The sequence below is a fragment of the Balaenoptera acutorostrata genome, chromosome 8 (assembly GCF_949987535.1).
Source record: "Balaenoptera acutorostrata chromosome 8, mBalAcu1.1, whole genome shotgun sequence".
NCBI classification, from domain to species: Eukaryota; Metazoa; Chordata; class Mammalia; order Artiodactyla; family Balaenopteridae; genus Balaenoptera; species Balaenoptera acutorostrata.
Window position 1 is genome coordinate 58176906 of NC_080071.1, and position 23865 is coordinate 58200770.

General features: G+C 39.0%; 1 protein-coding gene across 3 annotated transcripts in view; it reads right to left on the reverse strand.

The window, feature by feature from the left end:
- SATB2 (SATB homeobox 2) overlaps positions 1-23865 on the reverse strand; it is a 189916-nt gene that overhangs the window by 40265 nt on the left and 125786 nt on the right. For all 3 annotated transcript variants that reach the window (XM_057551675.1, XM_057551673.1, XM_057551674.1), the window contains 2 exons: positions 18267-18479; positions 13602-13757 (listed from right to left, as the gene is read on the reverse strand). In XM_057551675.1, the coding sequence (XP_057407658.1) occupies positions 13602-13757; positions 18267-18479 (369 nt within the window). The remainder of the gene's footprint in view (positions 1-13601; positions 13758-18266; positions 18480-23865) is intronic.

Genomic DNA, 23865 nt, shown 5'->3' on the forward strand with positions numbered 1-23865 from the left:
TTTATTCACATGATCCTTCCACCAGCCCACTTGGGATGCTTATCTCTGTTTTCTCAATAGTGTGTCTTATTAGCTTGTTTGGTGGCTAGTGAATGTGCCAGAAAGTGCCACGCCATTGCCTGAACACACACGTATGTAACCGAGTGAACCCATCACAGAAGAGATAAAGAGTCCCCACATTGGGACTTTTTTCATTTATATAATTTTTGCATGCCATCCAAGAAAGTTTTGCAGTATCAGGCAAAAAAAAAAAAGTGTAAATGTCAAATAAAACAGTGACAGATGACAGTATTCTCTATTGAATAGCACTGTTTCTGTCATGCATGTTCAATGGGAACTCATGAATTATTAATAAACAAATCTCCTTTTTCTGTTAAAATCTCAAGTAGGTTTTTTGTTGTTGCTCCCTATGTGTTATGTGGAGCATTCCAGGAGAATTATTTTCATTTCGGACATGCTGATACAGAAGTTCATCTGATTTCCAGCCTTGGCCAGCCTTGTGAGCGGGCACAAGGAACTGTGGTGTATATAGCTAGCTGTGATTTCTCTTTTAGTCTGGTTGTAAGCTTTGACCAAAGGTTGGCTGAATATTCATATAGTCAGTTTCGCATTTTTAGTATGGGAAAACTGAGGCTAAGTAAGTTACATGTGCCAGAGCACAGCTAGGAAGCACAGAATATTCAATTTGGAGACCAAACTGCTAAGTTCCTGCTCTGACATTAAATTATTGGGTGACCTTTGGATAAGTGGTTACCCTCTTGGATCTTCTGGAAGCTTAACTATAAAAGAAGGGGTTTACAAAAGATGATCTCTAAGTTCCCTTCCAGGTTCACATTCCATGATCTATTACCTTGTTATTTGTCAGAAACAACAGATAATGATTAGCCATCAGGGTCAAAGTGCAAAGAATAAAACCACCTTGGTCAAGTGATCAAGGTCAACATCACCAGTGATGACATATTCACAACCATGAACTCTGTGATATGATTCACTGCAAAGGACACAACATAGTATCTGAGGTCTTGCCCAAAATGCATAACCTCAGTCCAATCATGACAAACCCTAACTGAGAGATTTTCAACAAAATAACCTATCAGTACTCTTTAAAAGTGGCAAGATCATTTAAAAAAAAAAAAAAAAAAAAAAAGGAAAGACTGAAGAATGGTCACAGACTGCAGAAAACTAAGGATAAATAACTAAACGCAATATGGTTCCTGATTGAGATCCTGGCACAAAAAATGGACATTAGTGGAAATACTATTAATATTTAGTATAATGTTAATTTAAAAAATTAGTGAAATTAGAATAAAGTTTTCAGTTTAGTTAATGTATTAAAACAATGCTAACTTCCCGGTTTTGAGCACTGCACTATGGTAATGGAGCTGTTACATTAGGGGAAGCTAGGTGAGAAATATATGGAAACTGTACTATTTTCCAAAATCTGTGAGTCTAAAATGTGTTCAAAATAAAAAGTTAAAAAAAAATACAGAGAATACCTGGAACTTACATAGGAAAATGTACATGGAACCTAAGTATAATGATGCTAAGGAATTTATGATTAAAACACTTTTACCTTCAAAATCGGAACCCAGAGAAAGAATGTAAGTTCAGGGGCCTCCCTGGTGGCACAGTGGTTGAGAGTCTGCCTGCCAATGCAGGGGACACGGGTTCGAGCCCTGGTCTGGGAAGATCCCACATGCCACGGAGCAACTAGGCCCGTGAGCCACAATTACTGAGCCTGTGCGTCTGGAGCCTGTGCTCCGCAACAAGAGAGGCCACGATGGTGGGAGGCCCGCGCACCACGATGAAGAGTGGCCCCTGCTTGCCGCAACTAGAGAAAGCCCTAGCACAGAAACGAGGACCCAACATAGCAATCACTCAATCAATCAATCAATAAATAAATCTTTAAAAAAAAAAAAAAAAAGAATGTAAGTTCAAAGGCTACATCCTTGTGATCAATGGATAAAGAGTTCCCAAGCATTCAGGGCATAAGCAAATAATACCTATTAACATCTCATTTTAGTCATCTCATCAGCCTCTTAAATATATTTCCCTCAGTAGAAAAAACAACTCTGACCACCTTTGCTCAACTATGCAGGTGAGGTGACACTCACACCAGTCAAGATATATTTTGTTTACAATCCACATGTTCCTACAAAGTTGTACATCAATCTAAATTTACAAAGCAAATAATGTTGTAAATGTATTAGGAATCCTTACTACTTGAAGAAAGGTATCATTATTTCTTTTTGAAAGATGAATAATAACCCCATAGTTTATCTTTTAGTAAACTGATAGTTTTATTGAGGGTTTACTTAAATGAGACACCTCTAGTTCACAATTCAAGAGCATTAGAAGAGGCAACAATAAGAACCACAATTGGCTCCTGTTTTTCCTTCATGGTCTCATCTCCCCTCAATTTCCCCATGGACCTTGTCCTCCGGCCACTGTGAATTACGCACAGTCCCTGAATAGGCTTGGTATATTCCCATCTTCATGCTTTTTCTCATGTTACTCCCTTTCCTGGAAAATCTCACTCAACCCTCTAGCCCCGCTATGAGAAGTTGTACTTCAAGTCTCAGCTGACATGGTCTCAGCTGATCTCTTGTAAGAATTGCTTACTCACTCCTGCATAATTTGAAAGCATGTTGCTTATACCTTTTCACAATTTGATGATTATTTTTGTTACTGCTGGGCATGCCTGTATCCCTATCAGAACAGTCAGCTTCTTAATGGGGGTGGAGGGAAACTGTTGATTTCTTACTCACTTTAGCATTTTCAGGGTATAGTTTCTTGCACATAATAGATGTTCAATAAATGCTCAATAGATTGAACTGAAATTATTAGAGTGCATAGAAATTAGCCCAGACGAATGTTTCATGGCCTCAAATTAAAAGAGTTAGTGTTGGGGGAGAGCACTAGTTTTCAAAAGCAACCCTGTCAACATTCTGAGGGCTCTTTTTCCCCCATCTCTAATGCATGAATAAGATAAAGAAAAGAGAGTGATCCAATTTACCACATTATATAAATGCAAACAGTGACACAGGTCTCTCAGAACATTAGTTTATAAGCTTGCACTGATCACCCATCTACTGTGAGCCATGCTTTTTACTTAAAAGGTTAATTGAGATCACCAAAGCTTAAGGAGGTAATTCTGACCATGAAGTTCAGGGAATATGTGATCACAGAGAACAGGACTCATAAGGGGGGCCTTGAAAGATAAAGATGAATTTCACCAGGTGGGAAGAAGTGATTGGAATCACATTCCAAGCAGAGATAACATTATCAGCAAATGCAGGGGCTTATAAAATTATCACATTAAAGGAATCAGAAACAACTTTGTGGGGCTAAAGCACAGTCTAGAAATGGAGGTGGGGGTCAAGTCATAAAGAATACCATGCAAAGAATTTTATCTTAATCCTATGGGCCATGGGAGTTATTGAAGGCTTTTAAACTGACATGACAAAGAATTCTTTTCTTTCTTTCCTTTCCCTTCCTACTTTCCTTCCTTCCTTCTTTTTTAACAAGAAGTTCTTGGAGAAAAGACTATGATAAAGTCAAGAACACCACTTACCCTAGCCTAGATATCTTTTTTTTTCATAGTGAAATCATGTTGCTGGGTATCAATGAAGGCCCACAGCAGCCTGCTAGTGGTAAATTACATACTTGGTAAGCTTCATCTTCCAGAAGTTTTCATTCTTAAAAAAATGACATATATCATAAGCACCAAACTATATCAATCATTTAAAAAAATCTATTCTCATCATTTTAACCATTTTCGTGTATGTGTGTGTGCGTGTGTATGTTGTTGTTGTTCAAATGAGAATTTTTAAAGCTCTCTCACATTGAAAATGAATGAGGAAGGACAATATCTATTACACTTATAAAAATATTGAAAGGTTTAAAAATTCAAGTAGATAATAAATGAGTGACATATTCTCCAAACTACATACCAAATGCTGAGACTATTCAAATGAACAAGGAGGTCTTTCAGAAGACAATAATACAGCCCAGGGTCTGAATTTAGAGCCCATCAGATATGGGAATCCTAGCTCCAAGCCTTAGGTTTAAGTGATGGGGGAGGGGAAGGAGATGGAAAGAGTGGGGTTCCTGTCCGTGGTACTGAAATTTCATTGTGTACTAAGTTACTTGTTTTCCTACCCTAGGACACAGGTAATAACTCCAACGTGTCCCTGTTCCCATATTTTTTCCTTTAAAAAGAAAATTAAGTTCTGTGTTAGTGACAAATTTCCTAGTTTTTATAATATTTCAAACCGAATACAAACCAGGACTTGCTAAGAAACAAATGCAAGTTCACAGTCTGCTCTGATCTCCAAAAAGAGATGTAGTAAATACATTTGTTCCTGTTAAGTAAGGTTGTACTGGCCTTGAAAGGAAGACCTTGTCACAGTCATTACTGTTCCCCCTGATGTACCTATCACAGAGCTGACGAGTGAACTCAATCTACAAATAGTAAGAAGCCCCCTCCCCCTTTGCCCATCTAGGAACCCCAATGAATGAATAAGTCGGCAAATGAACAGTTCTTCAGGAGAATGACACAAGGCTTCTTGCAACATAAATGTAAAAGGCCATTTACTCACCCACATCTTCAATACAGAAAATGTCAGCATATGTAACCAAAAGGAAATGTTTTCTGAGCGTCTCAAAAGAAAATTCGTATTATTAACCACAGGCAGTTCACTTTCTAAACGGAAGCACATAAAGTCCCCAAACAAACTTTTGTAACTGTGAAAGAATTTCTCTTCAGCTGGTTGAGACTCTTCTGAAGTGTGAAATGAGCCAGATAATATTCAGCTCTTGTTTCTTAGTCACCGAATTCTCCTTTCATGAATCCAATAAGTGTCTATTAAAATAAATAAACCCCCTAATGATTCAAGATAACCTAATCAAGAAAACTGAAATGGATAAAAGGCTCAACTGCAAGGGAGACTTGTCAAGGGCTTCAATGAATCCCTGACGAGGAGGTCATCTAAACCTGAAAAAAGATTTGTGCTGAGCATTTGGTTACAGTTCAAGGTTAATTATTTTATACCTTGAATGTAATAAGTAAAAATGATCTACTTCTTTTTTTATTTCTCAAAATTGTACACTAAGTTCTAAACTGTATTTTCACGGGGACTAATTTTCAGCTGTCTCTGGGCATGTGTCTCACATTTCTATGGATGTGTTTGTAAAGAGTGAAGCTGTAATTGAGAGTAATGAAAATTTTATTTCTGAACAACTCCTTAACCTCTGTTATAAAGGGCCCAAGTCAAGAGGGGATTTCATAAAATCTTGTTGCCTTCCTTACCGTAGAAATATGGGCTATACATAGCTATATAATAGTACAGAGATTTAGTATGACTTTATATAAGTATGTACACACATACATATACACGTAGATGGGAACATGTACCTGAAAAAAACCATCCATATCTGTCAAAAAGAATGAATCTGGAGTCTTCTCCACTTAAATACTAGAAAGATATTAACAGTAAAATGTACTAGACTAAAATATCAAGGAGAAAACAACCAAAACACTTCTAGTCCCTGACTTCAGGTCCAAATTCCAGCATACCTATGATACCAAACTACATATTATGCCCACTGCCTCAAAAACTCATAAGTGCAGGGGGGAAAAAAAGCAGACACAGCAGAAAACCAGGCATAAGACTTGTTTGAAAGATCAGGGCTGGGACTAGAGTGAGGCAAGCAAGCGACTAATGTGCAAAATTTAAGGAATGTGACTCTGAAAGTGTGTGCCTCCTTGAATTTTGCACCCGAAGACCTAGCAAGCCTACATGCCTAACCCTAGTCTTGGCCCTGTGAAAAAAAGATGATCTTTTTTTTTTTTTTTTTTTTGGCTGCGTTGGGTCTTTGTTGTTGCACGCGGTCTTTCTCTAGTTGCGGCGAGTGGGGGCTACTCTTGGTTGCGGTGCGCGAGCTTCTCATTGCGGTGGCTTCTCTTGTTGCGGGGCATGGGCTCTAGGCGCGCGGGCTTCAGTAGTTTCAGCACGCAGGCTCAGTAGTTGTGGCTCACGGGCTCTAGAGCACAAGCCCAGTAGTTGTGGCGCACGGGCTTAGTTGCTCCGCGGCATGTGGGTCTTCCGGGTCCGGGATTAAACCCGTGTCCCCTGCATTGGCAGGCAGATTCTTAACCACTGCGCCATCAGGGAAGTCCCAAGCAAGATGATTAAACAGTCTCTACAGCAAAACAGTAGGAACCACTCACAGGCACCAACATTCTCCAACTGTAAGAACCATGGTTTAACTCAATGTCATCTTTGAAAGAGGGCTGTAGAGTTCAGAAAGATGGCTTTTAATATGTCAACCTGATTTGCTTCAAAGTCAAATGCAAGTTCCTAAAGGTGCCATGTCATGAACAGGCAAAATAATGCAACTCAAGGGTTTCTGCAGTACATAAAAATGTGCTTAAAACCAGTACAGAAACTTTAGCAATGGATAAAGGTATATGACATTTTATGAACTGCATACAAACTGTAATTAACCTTCATTGATATCTAATTATGGGTTCCCATAAAGGCTAGTTTTAGGGCATGAAACATTAACACAATTAATTGCAGGAGTGGTAAAAAGAACCCAATTCCTCATTATAAGACTGATGTAAAAACTGAGATGTTGAGGGAATTTCTGTTGATCACTTCTCAAAAGAATCTAATCCTTTGAATTATGCTAAGAGATAAAGGAAGAAAGTGAAGGGTTCAACTTGACGCTTAGGCATCACTGTATTGACTGCCCACTTAGTTTGGCATTTGAGAATATTGAGAAGCCTAACTTCTTCACTACTTGGTATAACAGTTTTTTAAAAATGGTTAATTGTAGTGTAAATATATTAATTTTTTTCATTTGAATTTGGTGGACAGATCTGACATTGTAGTATATATGCCCCAGTTGACAAGAATAGAAACTGCTTTTTGATAGGTTGTCAAAATGTGTTCCAAAGAAACCTGCCCAGCAGGAAGGGGCAGCTACTCAGTCAAGGCCACATGCCTCATTTTAATCCGCCTTACACACTGAAGACAAGACGACAAAAGCAAAAGCATTGCAAGTGAGACTTAGACCACCAACTCATCACCAACTAGCATCATACGGCCAGTTTTTCCTGTCACTTTTTATACCAGGGATTGGGGTAATCAAACATTTACTTCCAATAGCCTGAGCAATCCCAGCCCCAATAAAGCCATCTCCATAAAGAGAACTTAATAAATAAGGTAACTGTCAAAGCACTTTTTGTGCAGTGGCAAAACCGATCCTTGGGCAATAGTTTCTAAAGGCTAAGAAACAAAACAATGAGACTGAAGATATTTTATAATTCATAAATTTACTCTCCCACATGAAAAGTTGACCTTAAGAAAATTATAGTTTTCACTTGTCTTATTACAGTGTGATCCCAACTAGGATATAAACACACGTGTGCAAACCCACACTTACACATTAGAAGACTCTAAAAGGTTAATGGCAACTATCTCTGGATTGTGGAAGTATGGGTGATTCATGTTTTTGCCTTTACACTTTTCTTCAATTTCTAAATTTTTAAAAATGAAGCTGGGGCATGCAGGTGACAGTTCGGGGGTGCGCAGTCTCTTCCTGTCGCCTGCCGCCCCACAAATGGCAGGTGGCACTCACCTCGATGGGCCTCTGCAGCGCTTGCATGGGCCCACAGGCCCCAGAGGGGAGTTGGGCCCCGGCAGGAGTGCAGTAGGGCGGCGTGCGGTTCCATCCCCAGATGCCGCTGCACGTGCAGGGGGGCCAGACCAGACCACTAGCTTGGGGCCTGCCTGCGGGAGCCCTAGCTTCACTTTCAGGGGCCCAACTCATGGGAGAGGGAGACGTGGGAGGTTCCAGTCGTTCAGGGCTTTGTTTTGTTTTGTTTTTGTTTATTGTAAATGTTTTATATTTGCCAAAACTGTAGTCAGCTGAGTCATTTAAAATGTCTTAGGTGAGGGTATAGGGGCTGGGACCCTCGGGCATTGCTGGCAAGGAGGTCAATCGGAATGTAAACACCATCATTTTTAATATGGAAGGATTGGAAACAATTTACATACCCGCCAAAGGAAGAGAGTCAAATAAATCATGATGCATCCATGCCACTGAATACTATACAGCAGCTTAAAAGAAGAAGGGGCTCTGTGTGCTGACGTGGCAAGATCTTTGAGATTTATAAGAAAAAAATCAACCAGAATCACATGTAAAGTACGCTAGTCATTTGTGCATAGGGACCAAAAAAGTATATACATTTGTGTTTCCAAAGATAGAGGAGAAATGTTAGCAGTGGCTGCCTCTGAGGATGGCTAAGGGGGTGAGGGATGGAGGAGAACTATTCACTGTATACGCTTCTGTTTCTTTTTGAAGCTTGTACAATGAACATATGCTACCTATTCAAAATAAATAACATTAAAGAAGAAAAGAAATGCCTTTGAGAATTAAAAATAAAAAATACAAAATAAAACGAGGATGTTTTACTTAAGTAATCATAAAATAGAAGCTACTTCTTTAAACAGGAAATATGTACAACTAACTTGTGCCTGGGATATTTTTAAGAAGAGACACAAAAGCAAAGATTAATATAGTAACCCATGATTGAATGAAAAAATTATGTTAGCACATATACTGAATGTGATATAAACTCCAATAGCAAAGAACGATAAAAGGAAGGAAACAAACCAAGTAATATACCAATTACTTTTCTTTATGTACAGCTGTCTGTCTGTATTTTTGCTTATAAAAGGATCTGCCGTGAAGACCTGTATATATTTGTTTCTAGTTTATTTATTTATTTATTTAACATCTGCATTGGAGTGTAATTGCTTTACAATGGTGTGTTAGTTTCTGCTTTATAACAAAGTGAATCAGCTATACATATACATATATCTCCCTATCTCCTCCCTCTTGGGTCTCCCTCCCACCCTCCCTAGCCCACCCCTCTAGGTGGACACAAAGCACCTAGCTGATCTCCCTGTGCTCTGCGGCTGCTTCCCACTAGCTATCTATTTTACATTTGGTAGTGTATATAAGTCCATGCCACTCTCTCACTTCGTTCCAGCTTCCTCTTCCCCCTCCCCGTGTCCTCAAGTCCATTCTCTATGTCTGAAAGACATGTATATTTTAAATCATTTAGCCTGTTAAGCAAATTAGATCATCTGTAAGGAGATATTTTACAATAAAGAAGAATGTCCATAAAATCTGAGTTTGTAATCTACATCTAAAGCTTAAGAAGCCTTCTATTTAGGATTATAACTTGTTAAGTCAGTAGGTGAGAACACGGAATTTTTTTTTTTTTTTGGTGAGACAGTGATAAGGAATAAAGGCCAGTCACTACACAAAATCTATTTAATCCTAACGTACGTAAAGCACAGGACACATTGAAATCCAATCACCATGAAGAACACAGCTTCTATGGAGGAAATGATTTCAGAATTGTATATTGAAGGCCAGAAACTCCTTCTCCCCAGATGCGGTGGGATCACAATTGTGCCTCCCTCCCTCTTCTGTAGTAGGAGTGAGGACTCCCCCATTCCTGATCCCAGTGGTAGCTCCTGCAGCCTGTGGGCCTGGGAAGGTGTGCGTGGCAGGGAGGAGAACTGGAGGATTGGCAGGGGTCTTGAAATCTTGGTGGAGATGGGGGCACCTCCAATGTCATCTCATCAGAGACCCCTCTGGGTCCATTTATTCCCAGATCACTCCCTTTCTTTTAACCCAGAAGACTCTGGGGTTGGCCCTTTCATTACCACCAACTGAGCTTTACAACCAGGCTGTCTATTTCTCCTTTTTGCAATGTCTCAGATTCTCTCTACCTTCCTAATATAGAAAGCAAGACCCCACCCCCGCCAAAAAAAAAAAAAAGGAAGAAAGAAAAGAAACAAGAAAGCAAACCCAGTGCCCTTCTAACATTTTTGTTCATTTGTTTGTTTTTATTTTTTTAATGGGGGCTAGGTAGAACAGGGATTAAAATAAGCCCCTTCCCATTCCTCTGCCTACTCTGTTTTCACCCAAACCTAGTAGGAAAAGACAGTCATATACGTAGAGTTAGGTCTTTGGGTATACAAATAACAAAGAAAGTTTCACTCTCTTTTCAAAAGAAAACCAGCCTCGGATGATCCTCAGCATTCCATGAGCTGAATACTGTAAGCAATATAAAAAAGAGAAGAGGGCAGGAGAGAAACAGTGAATTAATGTCTGGGGAAGGGGGCAACTGATGTCAAAGGAAAGAAATGTGGCTGAATATGCTGTCACAAGGCACATGGCCGGCTCTGGAGGACTGCAGTGAGGGTGCCCACGGTCACTGTGTTCGCTCCCTACTGGATTTCCACTGCCCAGATCACATTTGATAAGCTGCAGTTGGGGAGGAAAGGGGAAAGTAACCCTACAGAATTTGAGTAAGAGGGACAGGGAGATTACAAGAAGCTATCAAGGGACAAAGAGTTCCCGTAGCCACTTAAATTGCATGCTGGGGCGCTCATTCCCTGGCGGCCCTTTGTATGTAAGGGTCATACTGAAGGTGTGCAGAGAATGCCATATGCCTTTGCACTATGCTGCTACTGAGGACCCCCACTCCTAGTTCACAGAGAACAACCATGGACCATAGTACATCCTATCCCATGAAGACCAGTAATCCGAATATTCTGCAGAAAGAAAAGGAAAACAGTCTTCAGAACACACACACACACACACAAAACACCTAAAATTGATCCTAAATTGAAAATGAAGCAAAAGTAAAAGGTGAAATGTGCATAAGCATACTTTTCCCTCTTATTTTTACCCCTGCTTTACGTTTTTGACTTCTCTCCCATGAAGAAAGGGGCAAGGGTCAGATAGGAGGCACTCAGTGGAATCAGATGATGGACTGGCCTGGCCATGACAAGGGAGCTGAAGCCCAATTAAAGGAACAGGTGGTCTATGACCCTACAAATGCGCCCTGATGTAACCCACCCACTAAGAAAACACACACTTTCCAGTAATACTGTTTTCCCCAACAGGACCACAGGCAAAACTGCAAACGTCTGTCACTCTTTCAGTTCCTTTTCTGAACCCCTCCTCCAACTATGTCTGTTCCCTAAACATTTACAGCACTCAAGGATCATCTTGGCCCACCACCCTTAATCTCTAAAAATTTCCTCCCTTTTTCCTACTCTTCATTCAAAGCATGCCTAACACACAGGCAGTGTTAGGTATTATTCTTAATATGGTGACAGTAATTCACACCACGCAGTGAATGAGATTTTATGAAGGTTTCCTTTCTATTTTAAAAGACATTTAAAATGGAAGGGGAGGGGTTACTATACATGTTTGAACTGGGCCTCCCAGGCTCTAAACCCACTACAGTTCACAAGAGTTCCTGTTAAAGGTTCTCCTAATTTCACCTCCAAGAGAATGGAGTGCCCTTGCTCTTCGTCTGCCTTCTTAGCCAATCCATACATACACACACACACACATCTTATGGATACACACCAAATACATGTGCAAAGTACCACATCAATTGATTTCACTAAGTATGCTTTTTATCAAGCAAATGCTGGTAGTGCTTACAAAGTAGAGTGAATAACTTATGTTAAATTGCCTTTGAAACTGTCAGTTAAGTTCATTTTGTTTGGCAATGCCATTTTTAAAAAACTTAATGCCTGATTTGCAAATCTAGTCAGCTATTTACAAATAAAGTTCCCTATTCATAAATGAGAATGAAATCATTGTCCCAAAGGAAAAAAGAAAAACAAAGCATCTTATCCCCATTTAGGCTCAATCTCATCCTTTAGCATATTAATTCCTAGTACTATGTTTTCCTCCAGATTCAGCAAAAGCAGGGCTACTGAGTTCTTCAGGAGGCAACAAAAATTTGGAGAGCTAAGTTTGTCCAACTGGCAAACACACTTTTCAATCAGCCACCTGAATTACTTGGGGAGGCTGGAGGCATCACTATTTCCAGAAGCAATAGTGCCAAGTCAACAGGAAGATTACAAGCATTCTGAGTCAAGTTCTCAGACTGCGGCCTTCAGTTTTTCTTGAAAGCTGCTTATAAAAGGAGGACTGAGTGAAACTTTGATATTTATGTCAAGTCACAACTAAGGGGCAGGTTTGCAGAATCAATTGTGTAGCTTTATACTTACTGCACATTTACCACATATGTCCTTTATTACACAGTGGAAAACCATTAAATGCACAGTAGTTTTGCCAAGTGGCATTATGCATTTAACAGCTTTATTCGTTTAACAGCTCCAACTCTCATTATATTTTGCCATGTGGTACACGGGATTTTATGCATTTAACAGTTTAAGAAAGCTCTATGGTATTTTCTTTTCATGTATTTCATACTATGGTTGGACATTATATCTTAGCAAACTGTATTTCAATGACTTCATTGTGAGAGAAAGAATAATCTGGAAAAATTACTACATCAAAATTGAAATGGGAAACCAATATTTCAATCCTCTTCGAAATTGCTGGATATTCTACAGCTCTCCCTTTTATTAACATCTGAAAAATAACTTAAGTCAGGTTACTGCAAAACCACAGGTAAAAAAGGTTATTCCCAAAACCATATAATTAGTATAAATATAGCATTTAACTATCATTTTAAAAACTTAATTTTCATTAAAAACCACCTTGCTTAATACAATATTCAGTAACTTCCTTCCTTTATAGCACACAACAGAAGATTTGTTAGGGAGATGGTGGACCATTTTACCATTTACATATGTAGGGACGAAAACATTTGTCATGCAAGGCCACAGAGGAAATCAAGCTCAGAATCAAAGGACTCTCAAAATTAAGCTTTAACTAACTTTTGTTTCCTCTACCCTGCATTTGGGTAATTGTTCAACCCAGGGGTAAGTAAGTAGGCACCGCAACCTAACCCATTCTAGGATAGGGCGGTAGTTGTCCCTTTAAATGAATTGAAACAGAGTAGATCCCATCAACTGTTACTGCTTTCAGAAATAAAAAACCTAAGCATCTGTCTACCCTTTTCCCTGGAGCATTCCATTCCCCACAATCCCAGCACTCTGAAAAATTGTACTGGATAAGCGTCTATGTTTTTCTGTTAAAGATTTTAGCACTCACTCTGCACTCCCCGATGTGTGTTTTCTCCTGGAAAAACAACTGTATTCTATACATAAAAGAAACACCTGACATTGCAAGGTGTCTCTGGGGCTGAGGAAAAGCAGTTATTATAACAAACTCATCCATTTCCCTGGTGGGGATAAGAGAGGTGATGAGACCTGGCTAAAACTTGGTCTCAGGAAGATGCTGTTTTGGACACACTAAGCTTTGCTCAAATACCAAAAAGAAAGAAAGAAAGAAAGGATACATAGCAATATTCAGAATTAGGAGAGAAATCATTCAAGGCTGATTCCTTTTGAAAAAAAATTTCTTTAAAAGAAAAAAAAAACTGGGTTTTGACTTAGTCTCTATTCTGAAATCTGATGGGAATAAAAGCAAACCGTAGAGCAAAATGCAAAACACGACAGGTTCTCTAGGGATTATTATTGTTGTTATTATTATTATAGGAACAGATGTATTTTTATTGGTGGGAGGAGGAGAACGGTCTAATTCCAGCCCTCACTTCTGCTCTTTTAAAAACCACTCACCTGACTTTTATTTGCAGCCACTTTGGCAAACAGGGCTTGAGACACCTTGGCCCTTTTCATCTCCTGTTGGATCTCGTCATAAATGGCAGCTGTGATGTTGACGTTGGCGCCGTCCACCTTAATGGGGAGGTCTGTTGTCGGTGTCGAGGTTTTGGCCTACCAAGAGACCATGAAAATAATAATTTAAAAAGTGCTGCATTCAGCCCAGCCATCTGTGCAGAAATTATCAAAGGATTTCAGTCAGCTGATGCCAAACTGCATTAGCTACAGAGGGACACTTCCTGTCCATTATTCTAATCAGGTTAATTGTGATTGGAAATAATTGCAGTGCATTCCTATAGGACATGCAGAGTCCTGTCAACCTTGTTCTTTCCCTCACAGTAGCTGAGACAGTTCACAGGTACGATGGCTACTCTGGGCACCAAACTCAAGCGATCACTTAACTGCAACACAAGCATGCAGAACACACACAGTTACCTTTTTCTTTCTGAAAATAGTACACCTTGGAGGAAGAGCCAATTCTTCCAGAAAAAATGAGTAAATGGGTAGAGGTCTCTAAATAATAAATTATTACTCAATTTAATGCACTCCCCTGAGTCTCTCATTCTTTATTAAAGCTTTACGTATGTCATTCGAGTATGTATGGCTTCCCACCATTATCATCATTATGCTACCCAGACAGTCACCTAATTTCACCTAGGAAATCAGTGGAAATGAAACAAAATTTCATTTCATAAAACGAGGCTTCAGAATGCCTTTGAAGTGCCGTTTTCATTTTCTTAAACTCATATTGTGGTTTTATGTATTCTGCCGTGCTCGTTTTAATTGAATGATTTCCCATCAGCTTCAGAGACAAATGAAGGACAATATAGAAAGTGTCTGTACTTCTTGGGGTTAGGATAACCCTAAAACGTTCGAATCTACTTGATCCAAAAGACTACAGAGCATTTGCTCTGGTGTGTAAGGAGAGGGAGCTGGGTAGCCTTCTCAGAACCCCGGGCAACAGGACAAAGGGAAAAGTCTGCCCCAACCGTTGGATTCCTGAGCATGGCCAGCTGATTTGGTCTAAAGTGGATTTTGTTTTCTTTTCATCCCCACCCACCCTAGAATCCTAAACCACTATATTCCCTCTGTGGATGTCCTGAGCTGTTGTTCCCCTGCTGGATTGACAGTATGCTGGATTGACAGTATGCAGGTTTGGAGAAAGACATGGCATGAAGGGTGGACACCATGGGGTCATTCTCAACAGTGTCTTGAAGCCGGAGTTATGTCCTAAGTTTCCAGAAAGGCTTTGATTCCTACGAGCGCTCAGTGACCTTTGCCATTCTCCTTTGAATTTCCTGTCTCATACTATTTTCTAATTACTGCAAAGTAATAATAAGAATAATTGATGTAGTACTTTTTACGTGCCAGGCACTCCAAAAAGTGCTTTTTTGTTGTTATCACAGTTTATTCTTTTTTTTTTTTTAATTAAATAATTTATTTATTTATGGCTGTGTTGGGTCTTCATTTCTGTGCGAGGGCTTTCTCTAGTTGTGGCAAGCGGGGGCCACTCTTCATCGCGGTGCGCGGGCCTCTCACTATCGCGGCCTCTCTTGTTGCGGAGCACAGGCTCCAGACGTGCAGGCTCAGTAATTGTGGCTCATGGGCCCAGTTGCTCCATGGCATGTGGGATCTTCCCAGACCAGGGCTCGAACCCGTCTGCCCTGCATTGGCAAGCGGATTCTCAACCACTGCGCCACCAGGGAAGCCCACATTTTATTCTTTTAAGAACACAATGAGTTAGACATTATTATTTTCACTTTACAGATGAAGACAACTGAAAATAAAAGAGGATATTTAACTTGCTGGCAGGACATGCAGCAGCAAGTGAAATAACTATGATCTGAACTCAAGTCTCTCAGGCTCCAAAGCACAGGCTCAGGAATCACTGTGCTACCCTGCCTCCAAAACCTCCAATTCATACTGGTGCTGTTTTTACATGTTTCTTCTTGCCCTCAAGTTTGAGCTATTCCTGTAATAGTCCAATCCTCTCTCATCTTTTTCAAGAAAACTCCCTTTTCTTCTTAAAACTTCTAATTAACGTTCAGTGCTTTTCCTGTTAAGTGCATATTTTAGCATACCATTTCTGCCTTTCTCAATGCAGGTTTCTTATTAGCCTCACTGACTAACTAATCTTACCTGACTGGTCAAATCTTCTCTAGAACACTGACGGCTAAAGTCAAAGCATTGAAATATATGGTTAGGGGCCCAGCCTTGGAATCAGAATAACCAGAGTTCAAATTCTAGCTCTACCACTCAGCCATGTGACCTTACACAAGGTATTTAATCCATCTAAACCTCAGTTTCCTCATCTGTAAAATGAGAACAACAGTGCAAAATGGTGAGGATCCAATTCATGCAAAATGTTTGCAGTACCTGATACAATAAGTGCTCAGTAAATGATCATTCTTATACTTGTATTGTTGTTTGGTTATTTTTAAGTACACTGAGGAATACTGGCCAATTGAAGGTTATGAGAAGAGGCTCTGGAGGTTGAATTTGAAACTTGAAAGTCTTCAATTTGTTTTAAACCGATAACAAAGTACTGACGGAGTCTGGAAAATAATCTCCATGGACCTATGCAAGGTTCTGTGTGTGTGTGCCCTGCATTGCTGGCTCCAACTCAAAGGCTGAATCAGGGGGTACCCCTCTGACATTTACTTGAACAATGAAAGCCTTATAGTACTATGGATCTTTGCTACTGAGATAGTTCTGTAAAGAATTTTGAATAAGTAGGTAATCATGAAATATTTTAAAAGTCTTTAGTAACTTTCTCAATGTTTAACCAACAGAAAAAGAAGAATGTTCCAGACAATGTAAAAATGTCAGTGCCATGACTGTATTCTCAAAACTATTTTGAGAAAAACATTTTATATTTATTTTCAGAAATCTCAAACTGTGAAATTAAACGTTCAATTTCCCTGCTATACTTGTCCCTAAAGGGCACCTTTATCTAGGAATTTTCTAGACAGGATTTTCTGCTGTTTAAAAAAGCAAAATACTGACCTTAACTGTGTGGTGTTGTAAGTTGGTCTGGCTCTGAAAGCTACCAGGTCTTTGAAAAGATGCCTAAGATGTAATCTTGTTGGAAAAATATTACGAAGGAGCGGAAAACAAAACACACAGACCTGTGTGATTTTCTAACAAGGAGGAGTGATTTTCTGAGAAGAGTTGCCCAATTAAATGGCCATGAAGCATGGCTGGATTCTCCTGTAATGGTTTAATGGGCTTCAAAAGTGGCAAAAATGTTGGTGAATTCAATAGAAGTAAAGAAAAAGTGTAAATTAACAACTCGTCCAACTCAATAGCTCAACAGGTATGCCCCAAAGTTTTTAAAAAATAAAAATAAAGATAAAAAAGCTTGGTTACACTGGTCCAAAGTAAGCAGTCAAGAGACTTATTTTTGGTTTAACAGTAACTAAAATTGATAATTCACTAAACACTAAAGTCTAAGTATCACAGTTTGGCAGTGTACGACAGAAAATTATCTTCAGTTAAAAAATCTATTGCAGAGTGCAAAATATAAAAAGAGTTAAGATGTGTGAAAAAATGGATATACTTGAAAAAGCTCAAATATTTCTATTAGAATAAGATTCTGCTTCATCAGTTCCTTAGAACTTACCAGAAAACAAACTCCTAAACCCAAAACTATAGTATCTAAGCAAAAAAAAAAAAACCCTTTATTTTCAAAGTACCCATTTTTCTGATTTGTACAAATGTGTACCTGTTAAATATTTGTTTTGAAAACTATCACTCAAGAAGGAACTTGCAACCATGCTAGCAACAGTAAATGGGGTGGCTTTACCATAAATCCATTGATTAGTAAAAGTTTAGGCGAAGTAGGGAGTAGGCTAAAAATAAGTGGGCTCAGATCTGAACTGGAAATGACTCTTGGCTGACTTGAGACCTTGACCCTTCAGTTAAAATCTTTAAATCACACAACATTACTAGATGTATGCATCTGCAGGAGGACCTGAGAACAGAATGCTTTTAAAGTGTGAAGAAAGGAGGGATGGAAAGCTGAGTCAGGGTCCTGTGGACATCACTGTAGGAAGGAAAATAATTAAGGCCTACATTTCCACTACCATTTTCTAAGGGATCACTGAATGAGCTCCCAGACATTCTGATCTAGCCGCTGCATTTGCATGTTTCCATCACACACAGGTTCCTCCCTGATTTTGTCTCTTTCAGATTGCATCAAGCAGAACTTGGACTACTCTAGCTGTCCCCTGCTCCCAGCTACCCTACCCCCATCCAAATAAATACACAATTAGAGGAAAAGCAACGCTTCGCAAACTCAGCTTCAATACAAATCCCCTAGCCCCTTCTTTGATAACCAAACAGCTGTATGTAGACATCTAGTGCTTACCCTTCCACCCACTCCTGCCCTCCTGCCACATGTGGAAGAATGGGACTTTCTTAAAGGGACAGAAATGGCATGGATGATATAGTAAAAGATAACCACTAGCATATGGTCAGAGGTTCATATCCTCTGACCCACATGTTCAGTGGATTAAAAAGTCCTGGCATCATGTCTCTTAGTTTTTGAGGGAAAACACAGTAGCAGTGAAGGCAAGATATCTCCAAGGCAAAGAGTGGAAAGTCAGTGAGCAAATATCTCACCTGAGGGGTTCGGGAGGAGCTGGGACTGCTGGAGGCCGATGAGACCATGCTCACATTGGGGTTCATGCTCCGCTCTCTCTCATCCTGGTATATGCGGTCCCGCTCCACTTCCGGCAGATTGAGGAAATTCTGCATAGCCCTCAGGTTTACTAAAAGAGACTGAGATGCTGTCCGAGGGTCTTCTTCCTTACGCAGAATCTCAGACAACAATCCCTGATTAAGTGGAAAAAAAAAAAAGTAGGCCAAGTTATATCTGCAGGTATGTGTGTGTGGTTTCTGCCTTGCGCCCCTCTTCCCCTTTATTTGTTTGGTGTAACCAGCTGGCTGTGATGTCAAGAACCTCAGTCTAATTCCTGAGGGTTCTCCAGCAGGAAGATTTGGTGGGAACGTGCTTGCTCTCTGGGGGCTGTGCCTTATTTTGGAACATTCTATTCTGACACTTTATCATCACTGTAATAATCATCAGTGTACAGAGATGCCAGCTAGCAAGGTAGGCGCTCAGAAGAATTGTGAAACTGCAATTACCACCAGGTGCCTCCTACAAGTATTTCAGGAACTGTTAGAACTCTCTCTGCTTGAAACTGGGAACACTTGGCAGTCCTGCTCAGCTTTACAAATCTGCCAAGTTTGGTAAATTTAGTTCCGACATTTAAACAGCATGGGAGATTTACATCGACTTAAAAAAAAAAGTTTGGCTGAATTTCTGTGTGACCGGCCACTGTTTTCAATATAGATGTTTCTTATGGCAAGAAGAAGAAGAAAAAAAAAGACACAAAGCAAATGGCTATAACTTGGCCTCTATTAACTTCCCAATCCACACACATAATAGGTTTCCTTGCATATGTACTAGAGGGCACCCAAACCTTTTTATGAGATGCCCTCATGAGGACGCTCCAATCCCACCATTAAAGCAACGGAAGTATAGTCACATCCGGTAACAGGCCACAGCGCACCTCAGAGAATGCCAGGATAAGCTCTGATACTTTCTGATTGTGTGAACCATCCAAATAGAATGCTTTACATTAAAAAAACTGGTGTTTTCATGTGCTCTGCTGACAGAGAATTCACAAAGAAAAGAAAAATGTTGACAAGTCTAAAGAAAAGTAGTACAGACGCAAAAAAAAAGGCTAGAGACCTGAGTTAGAACACTGCAGTACTTGGGGCAAAAGCAGATCCATTTCCATTCTGCACACTTGTTAGATTATCACACAGAGGCATCACTTTACATTCCCAGCTAACATCCCTTTTCAGGGCAGGATGAGATCAGGGCCTAGGATTATCCCCCAGAAAAAGCTAAGATGTTAACCTCTGTATCTTACAACAGATGGGGATAACCCCAAATCGTAAAAGTAGATGCCAAAGGCATTTCCACTTAGGGGATATTAATGCAAAGAAACACTACCAGATTTGTAATAGATGGCTAAATAGGTCGTATTTGGCCAATAGGCCAAAAAGGCATTGGATACCAAAGAAATATACCATCTCTAGTTGGCCAAAAATCCTCAGGGTAAGGTAGACGGTTTTTTGTTTAAAAAAATAATGCATTACAATATAGTGAAGCAAATGCCACTTACAGGAATGTGCATCACACAGTTATCAGCTTCGGGAGTAATCACCACCCAAAACATCATGTAAGACAATTTTACTATAAGGAACCTACAAGAGGCATGCCATCTGATACCTCTTGCCAGTTTGGTTGTCATTACTTTGATAAGTCTTTACAAATGAGACTATAATATGCCATACAATGAAGCTAGAAAAAAATGTTAACAAGTGTGTGTCTGTGTGTGTGAGTGTCCAAGGAAAGGTCAAGGTAGGGCATGTATATAAAACTACCCTACTGCTGAAATGATTCTAAGAAAATCTTGATTTCTTGTCATGCTTTCAGAAAGAAGCAACAAGTGAGACACTTGTCTTCCAGAAAATGTTATACAATCTAAGTATTAATTCTCTTTCTGAAATTAAAAGTCAGCTCTGCCTTAAGTTATCCTACTTTCCACTTGGGCTAAGCAACCTGAAATATTAATGACAAATTTGTTTCTAAGACAAAATTCTCCAAATTAATATGTGCAAAAGAAAGAGGGATGTGAATTTAAAATCAATACCAATTTCCTACATATACAATGGAATACTACACAGCCATAAAAAAGAATGAAATAATGCCATTTGCACCAACATGGATGGACCTAGAGATTGTCATACTAAATGAAGTAAGTCTGACAGAGAAAGACAAATATCATATGATATCACTTATATGTGGAATCTAAAATATGATACAAATGAACTTATTCACAAAACAGAAACAGACTCACAGACATAGAAAACAAACTTATGGTTATCAAAGGGGAAAGGGCAGGGGAGGAAGTTTGGTATTAGCAGATACAAACTACTATATATAAAACAGATAAACAACAAGGTCCTACTGTATAGCACAGGGAACTATATTCAATAGCTTGTAATAAACCATAATGGAAAAGAATATGAAAAAAGAATATATATATATCTGAATCATTTTGCTGCATACCAGAAACTAACATGACATTGTAAATCAACTATATTTCAATAAAATTTAAAAATTAAAATTAAATAAAAAATTAAAGCATAAAAGACGATCAATACCAATTTCCAATACTAATAAGATACTAAGATTGATATTTTCTGAGCTTTCTTTAACAATGAACTTTGCACATGAAGGACAAGTTGGTACCCACTCCCCTTCTCTCTGTCTTTTTCTCTCTCTCATAAGTAACTTTAGCATTTTACTAAATGTCAGACTACCAAATCTGGAAAAGTTTTAGGATCTACATGGATATATTCTTTATCCTGGTTATATGATTATACTTAAGATCTCTCAAAGGCGAAGTCTGTAAACTCTTTCTTCCGTGAAAGTATTTTCACAAATTGTGGAGGACACTATGGCCAAGATCTTCCATACAAAACACTGAAAAACCAAAAAATATTGTTCTAATGGACCAGGTTCAAAATTGTAAGTCTGTTTATTCCTAATCAATAGAAAACAAAATCCCTCCTAAGGACAGAGTTCTTTTATTTATTTTTTTGTTCAGCTTGGTTTACCTTTTTTTCCCACATTGAAATTGTGGAGTTCCTTCCCCTGCATTTTTTACATGTTGGACAACCTTACAGGGAAATGAATCCATCTCTAAGAAAAATCAAGACAAAGCATCCTTGTAAATGACAGCGCATCAGCATCACTTCTGAAGTGAATGAGACACAATATTTGTATTTTAAGGGGTTGGTGGAATAGACTGCTGCCTCTGTTTTATTCGCCTAATTGAAGATAAAGTCTCAAACCAACAAGGTGGCCATTGCTGCCCCAGAGAATGAGAACACTGTTCTGAATTATTTACTTAAAGTCTCATCTGTGTAACCCTGGTCCCAAAGCAGATTCTTTTCACCGCAGACATTTTCAATAACAAGTGGCTAACTGGTGGGTACAAGAAGAGTTTTAGTTGTCTTGTTGAGCCTTCTTCATTTGGTTACGTGCTTTTAATGACTTAAGCAGGGATTTTTAAAAACATAGTCAAAATTCTGCAGGCACATAAATGTAAAGCACGTTTTATTTAGTTAGTTTAAAATCATCATAGGGGAAACAGATCAGAAGAAAAATGTACAGCATAACTTAAATATACCACAAATCACCCCATCTAATTATCAAGATAAGTAAATGTTTATCATATTGAAACTGTCTTGAATAGAACATAAATTAATAATTTATCTTGCATAAATATTTCTAAAGCCCTTGCTACTATGCTGTCTGGCATTTAATTATCAACCAGCCAGGCAGGAGGTGTCACTTGGACATTCCCATTATGCAGCCTGAGATATAGAGAACACGGCATGGCACCTGGGCGCTGAAAAAAAGATGTACTTTTATGAATAGAAAGGTCATGAATATTGAGAATGTGAAAATTGAGGGAAATTAATAAATTAACCAGGATATTGCTTATTAAAATTTCATATCAGTAATCTTATTAAAACATATTGCAAGTATTCAGTAAAGTGGTCATTAAGTATTTTCCTCATCATAGGCAACAGAGCCTTCTCAAGGGAGAGATTATAAACAATTCTCTCCATGGTGTTAGCTGAGGTTGTGTAAGACCAGGAAACATGTTGACTGAAAAGGAGTAGAACAGTCCTCTGCACAGGGTAGAAAGGCACCTTCTACCAGAGCTCTTGGGTTACAGGTCACTGAAAAAAGAAGGGAGTTGGGCAAAAAGAGCCTCAAATTGGCCTTCTCCCTAGTCTTTTTAATGGAGGATTTTGTAAGCTCCATATTATTTCCAGCACCAGCAAAGAATACATGAGGTTGGCAGAAAAATTCAATAAAAGCAAAATAATTCAAAGCACAAGAGATAATATAATGCCATCTAGTTTCATTGCTAATATAGGCTATCTCTACAGACAAAACAAAGAACTGGGGCTGGGAATTCCCTGGTGGTCCAGGGGTAAGGACTTGGCTCTTTCACTGCTGAGGGTGCAGGTTCAAGCCCTGATGGGGGAACTAAGATCCCACGAGCCACGTGATGTGGCAAAAAAAAAAAAAGAACTAGGGCTAATTTTTTAAATAAAAAATTGCTATGCTTATTATTACTAGTATTTTAATAATATTTGTGACATCTTAAATGACCTTAGAGTTTCTGAATCTGCAATTTCTGTTGAAGAGCTTTCTTATTTGAAGAGCTTTTCTTATTATTATGATTTTCATATTCCTTCAACAATGTATATAGTTTGCTCCAAATCGTTAGTGTGTAAAATACATGCTGATACTCAGAAATATTTGGGAAACATTACCATGACTGGCTCTATAAAATTTACTTCCAAGTTTCTGTACTAGCCCTTGAGGCTTCGTCTGGGACGGGTGAGAAACTGCCTTTGATCGGCCCTTAAATCCTCTTAAATCCTTTAAGAGAGCAAGAAGAGAACCCAAGCCTGGGCCAGGTTTTAGGAATCTGAGCCTGAGCCCATCAGACCTCCCAGGTCACTCGAGGAGAGGTCACTGAAGATCATTACTGACTAGATTTTAACAGATATCTCTTCTTCATACTTCCTAGACATTTGTAATTCTCTACGATTAGGTTATGTCTCCCATTGATTATCTAGAGAACCCCCAAATTCAATACGCCTATTGCCAAAAAATGACAGATCAGTCTAGTAATTCACTCCCTATTTACAACTTGGTACAAAGCTCATAAAAGAATGGAAAGATTAATAAGACATAGATTCTGCTGCCAAGGAGTTTACTATACAATGGTTTACAGAAGCACAATGTGAAATATAAGTGTCATAAATTTCAGACAGAACTAGTACCATCTCAGTTCAAAAGAGGGTGAAAGTATTGCCAATCGCAAGACTCAGGGAAAACGTTTTGGAAGAGGTGGTATTTAACTTGGCGGGGATTCAAAATGTGCATAATGCATAGACATAGAGACAGTGATGAGACCAGGCGAAGGGGGAGGGCGAATGAGGGACCGGACAGTATTAGAACACTTGAAGAAAAAGAAAGAGCATGATTAATCCAGAATACCAAGAGAAGTTTCTGTTTCCTTAAAAGCTTAAAAAAAAAAAAAGTGCAAAAACT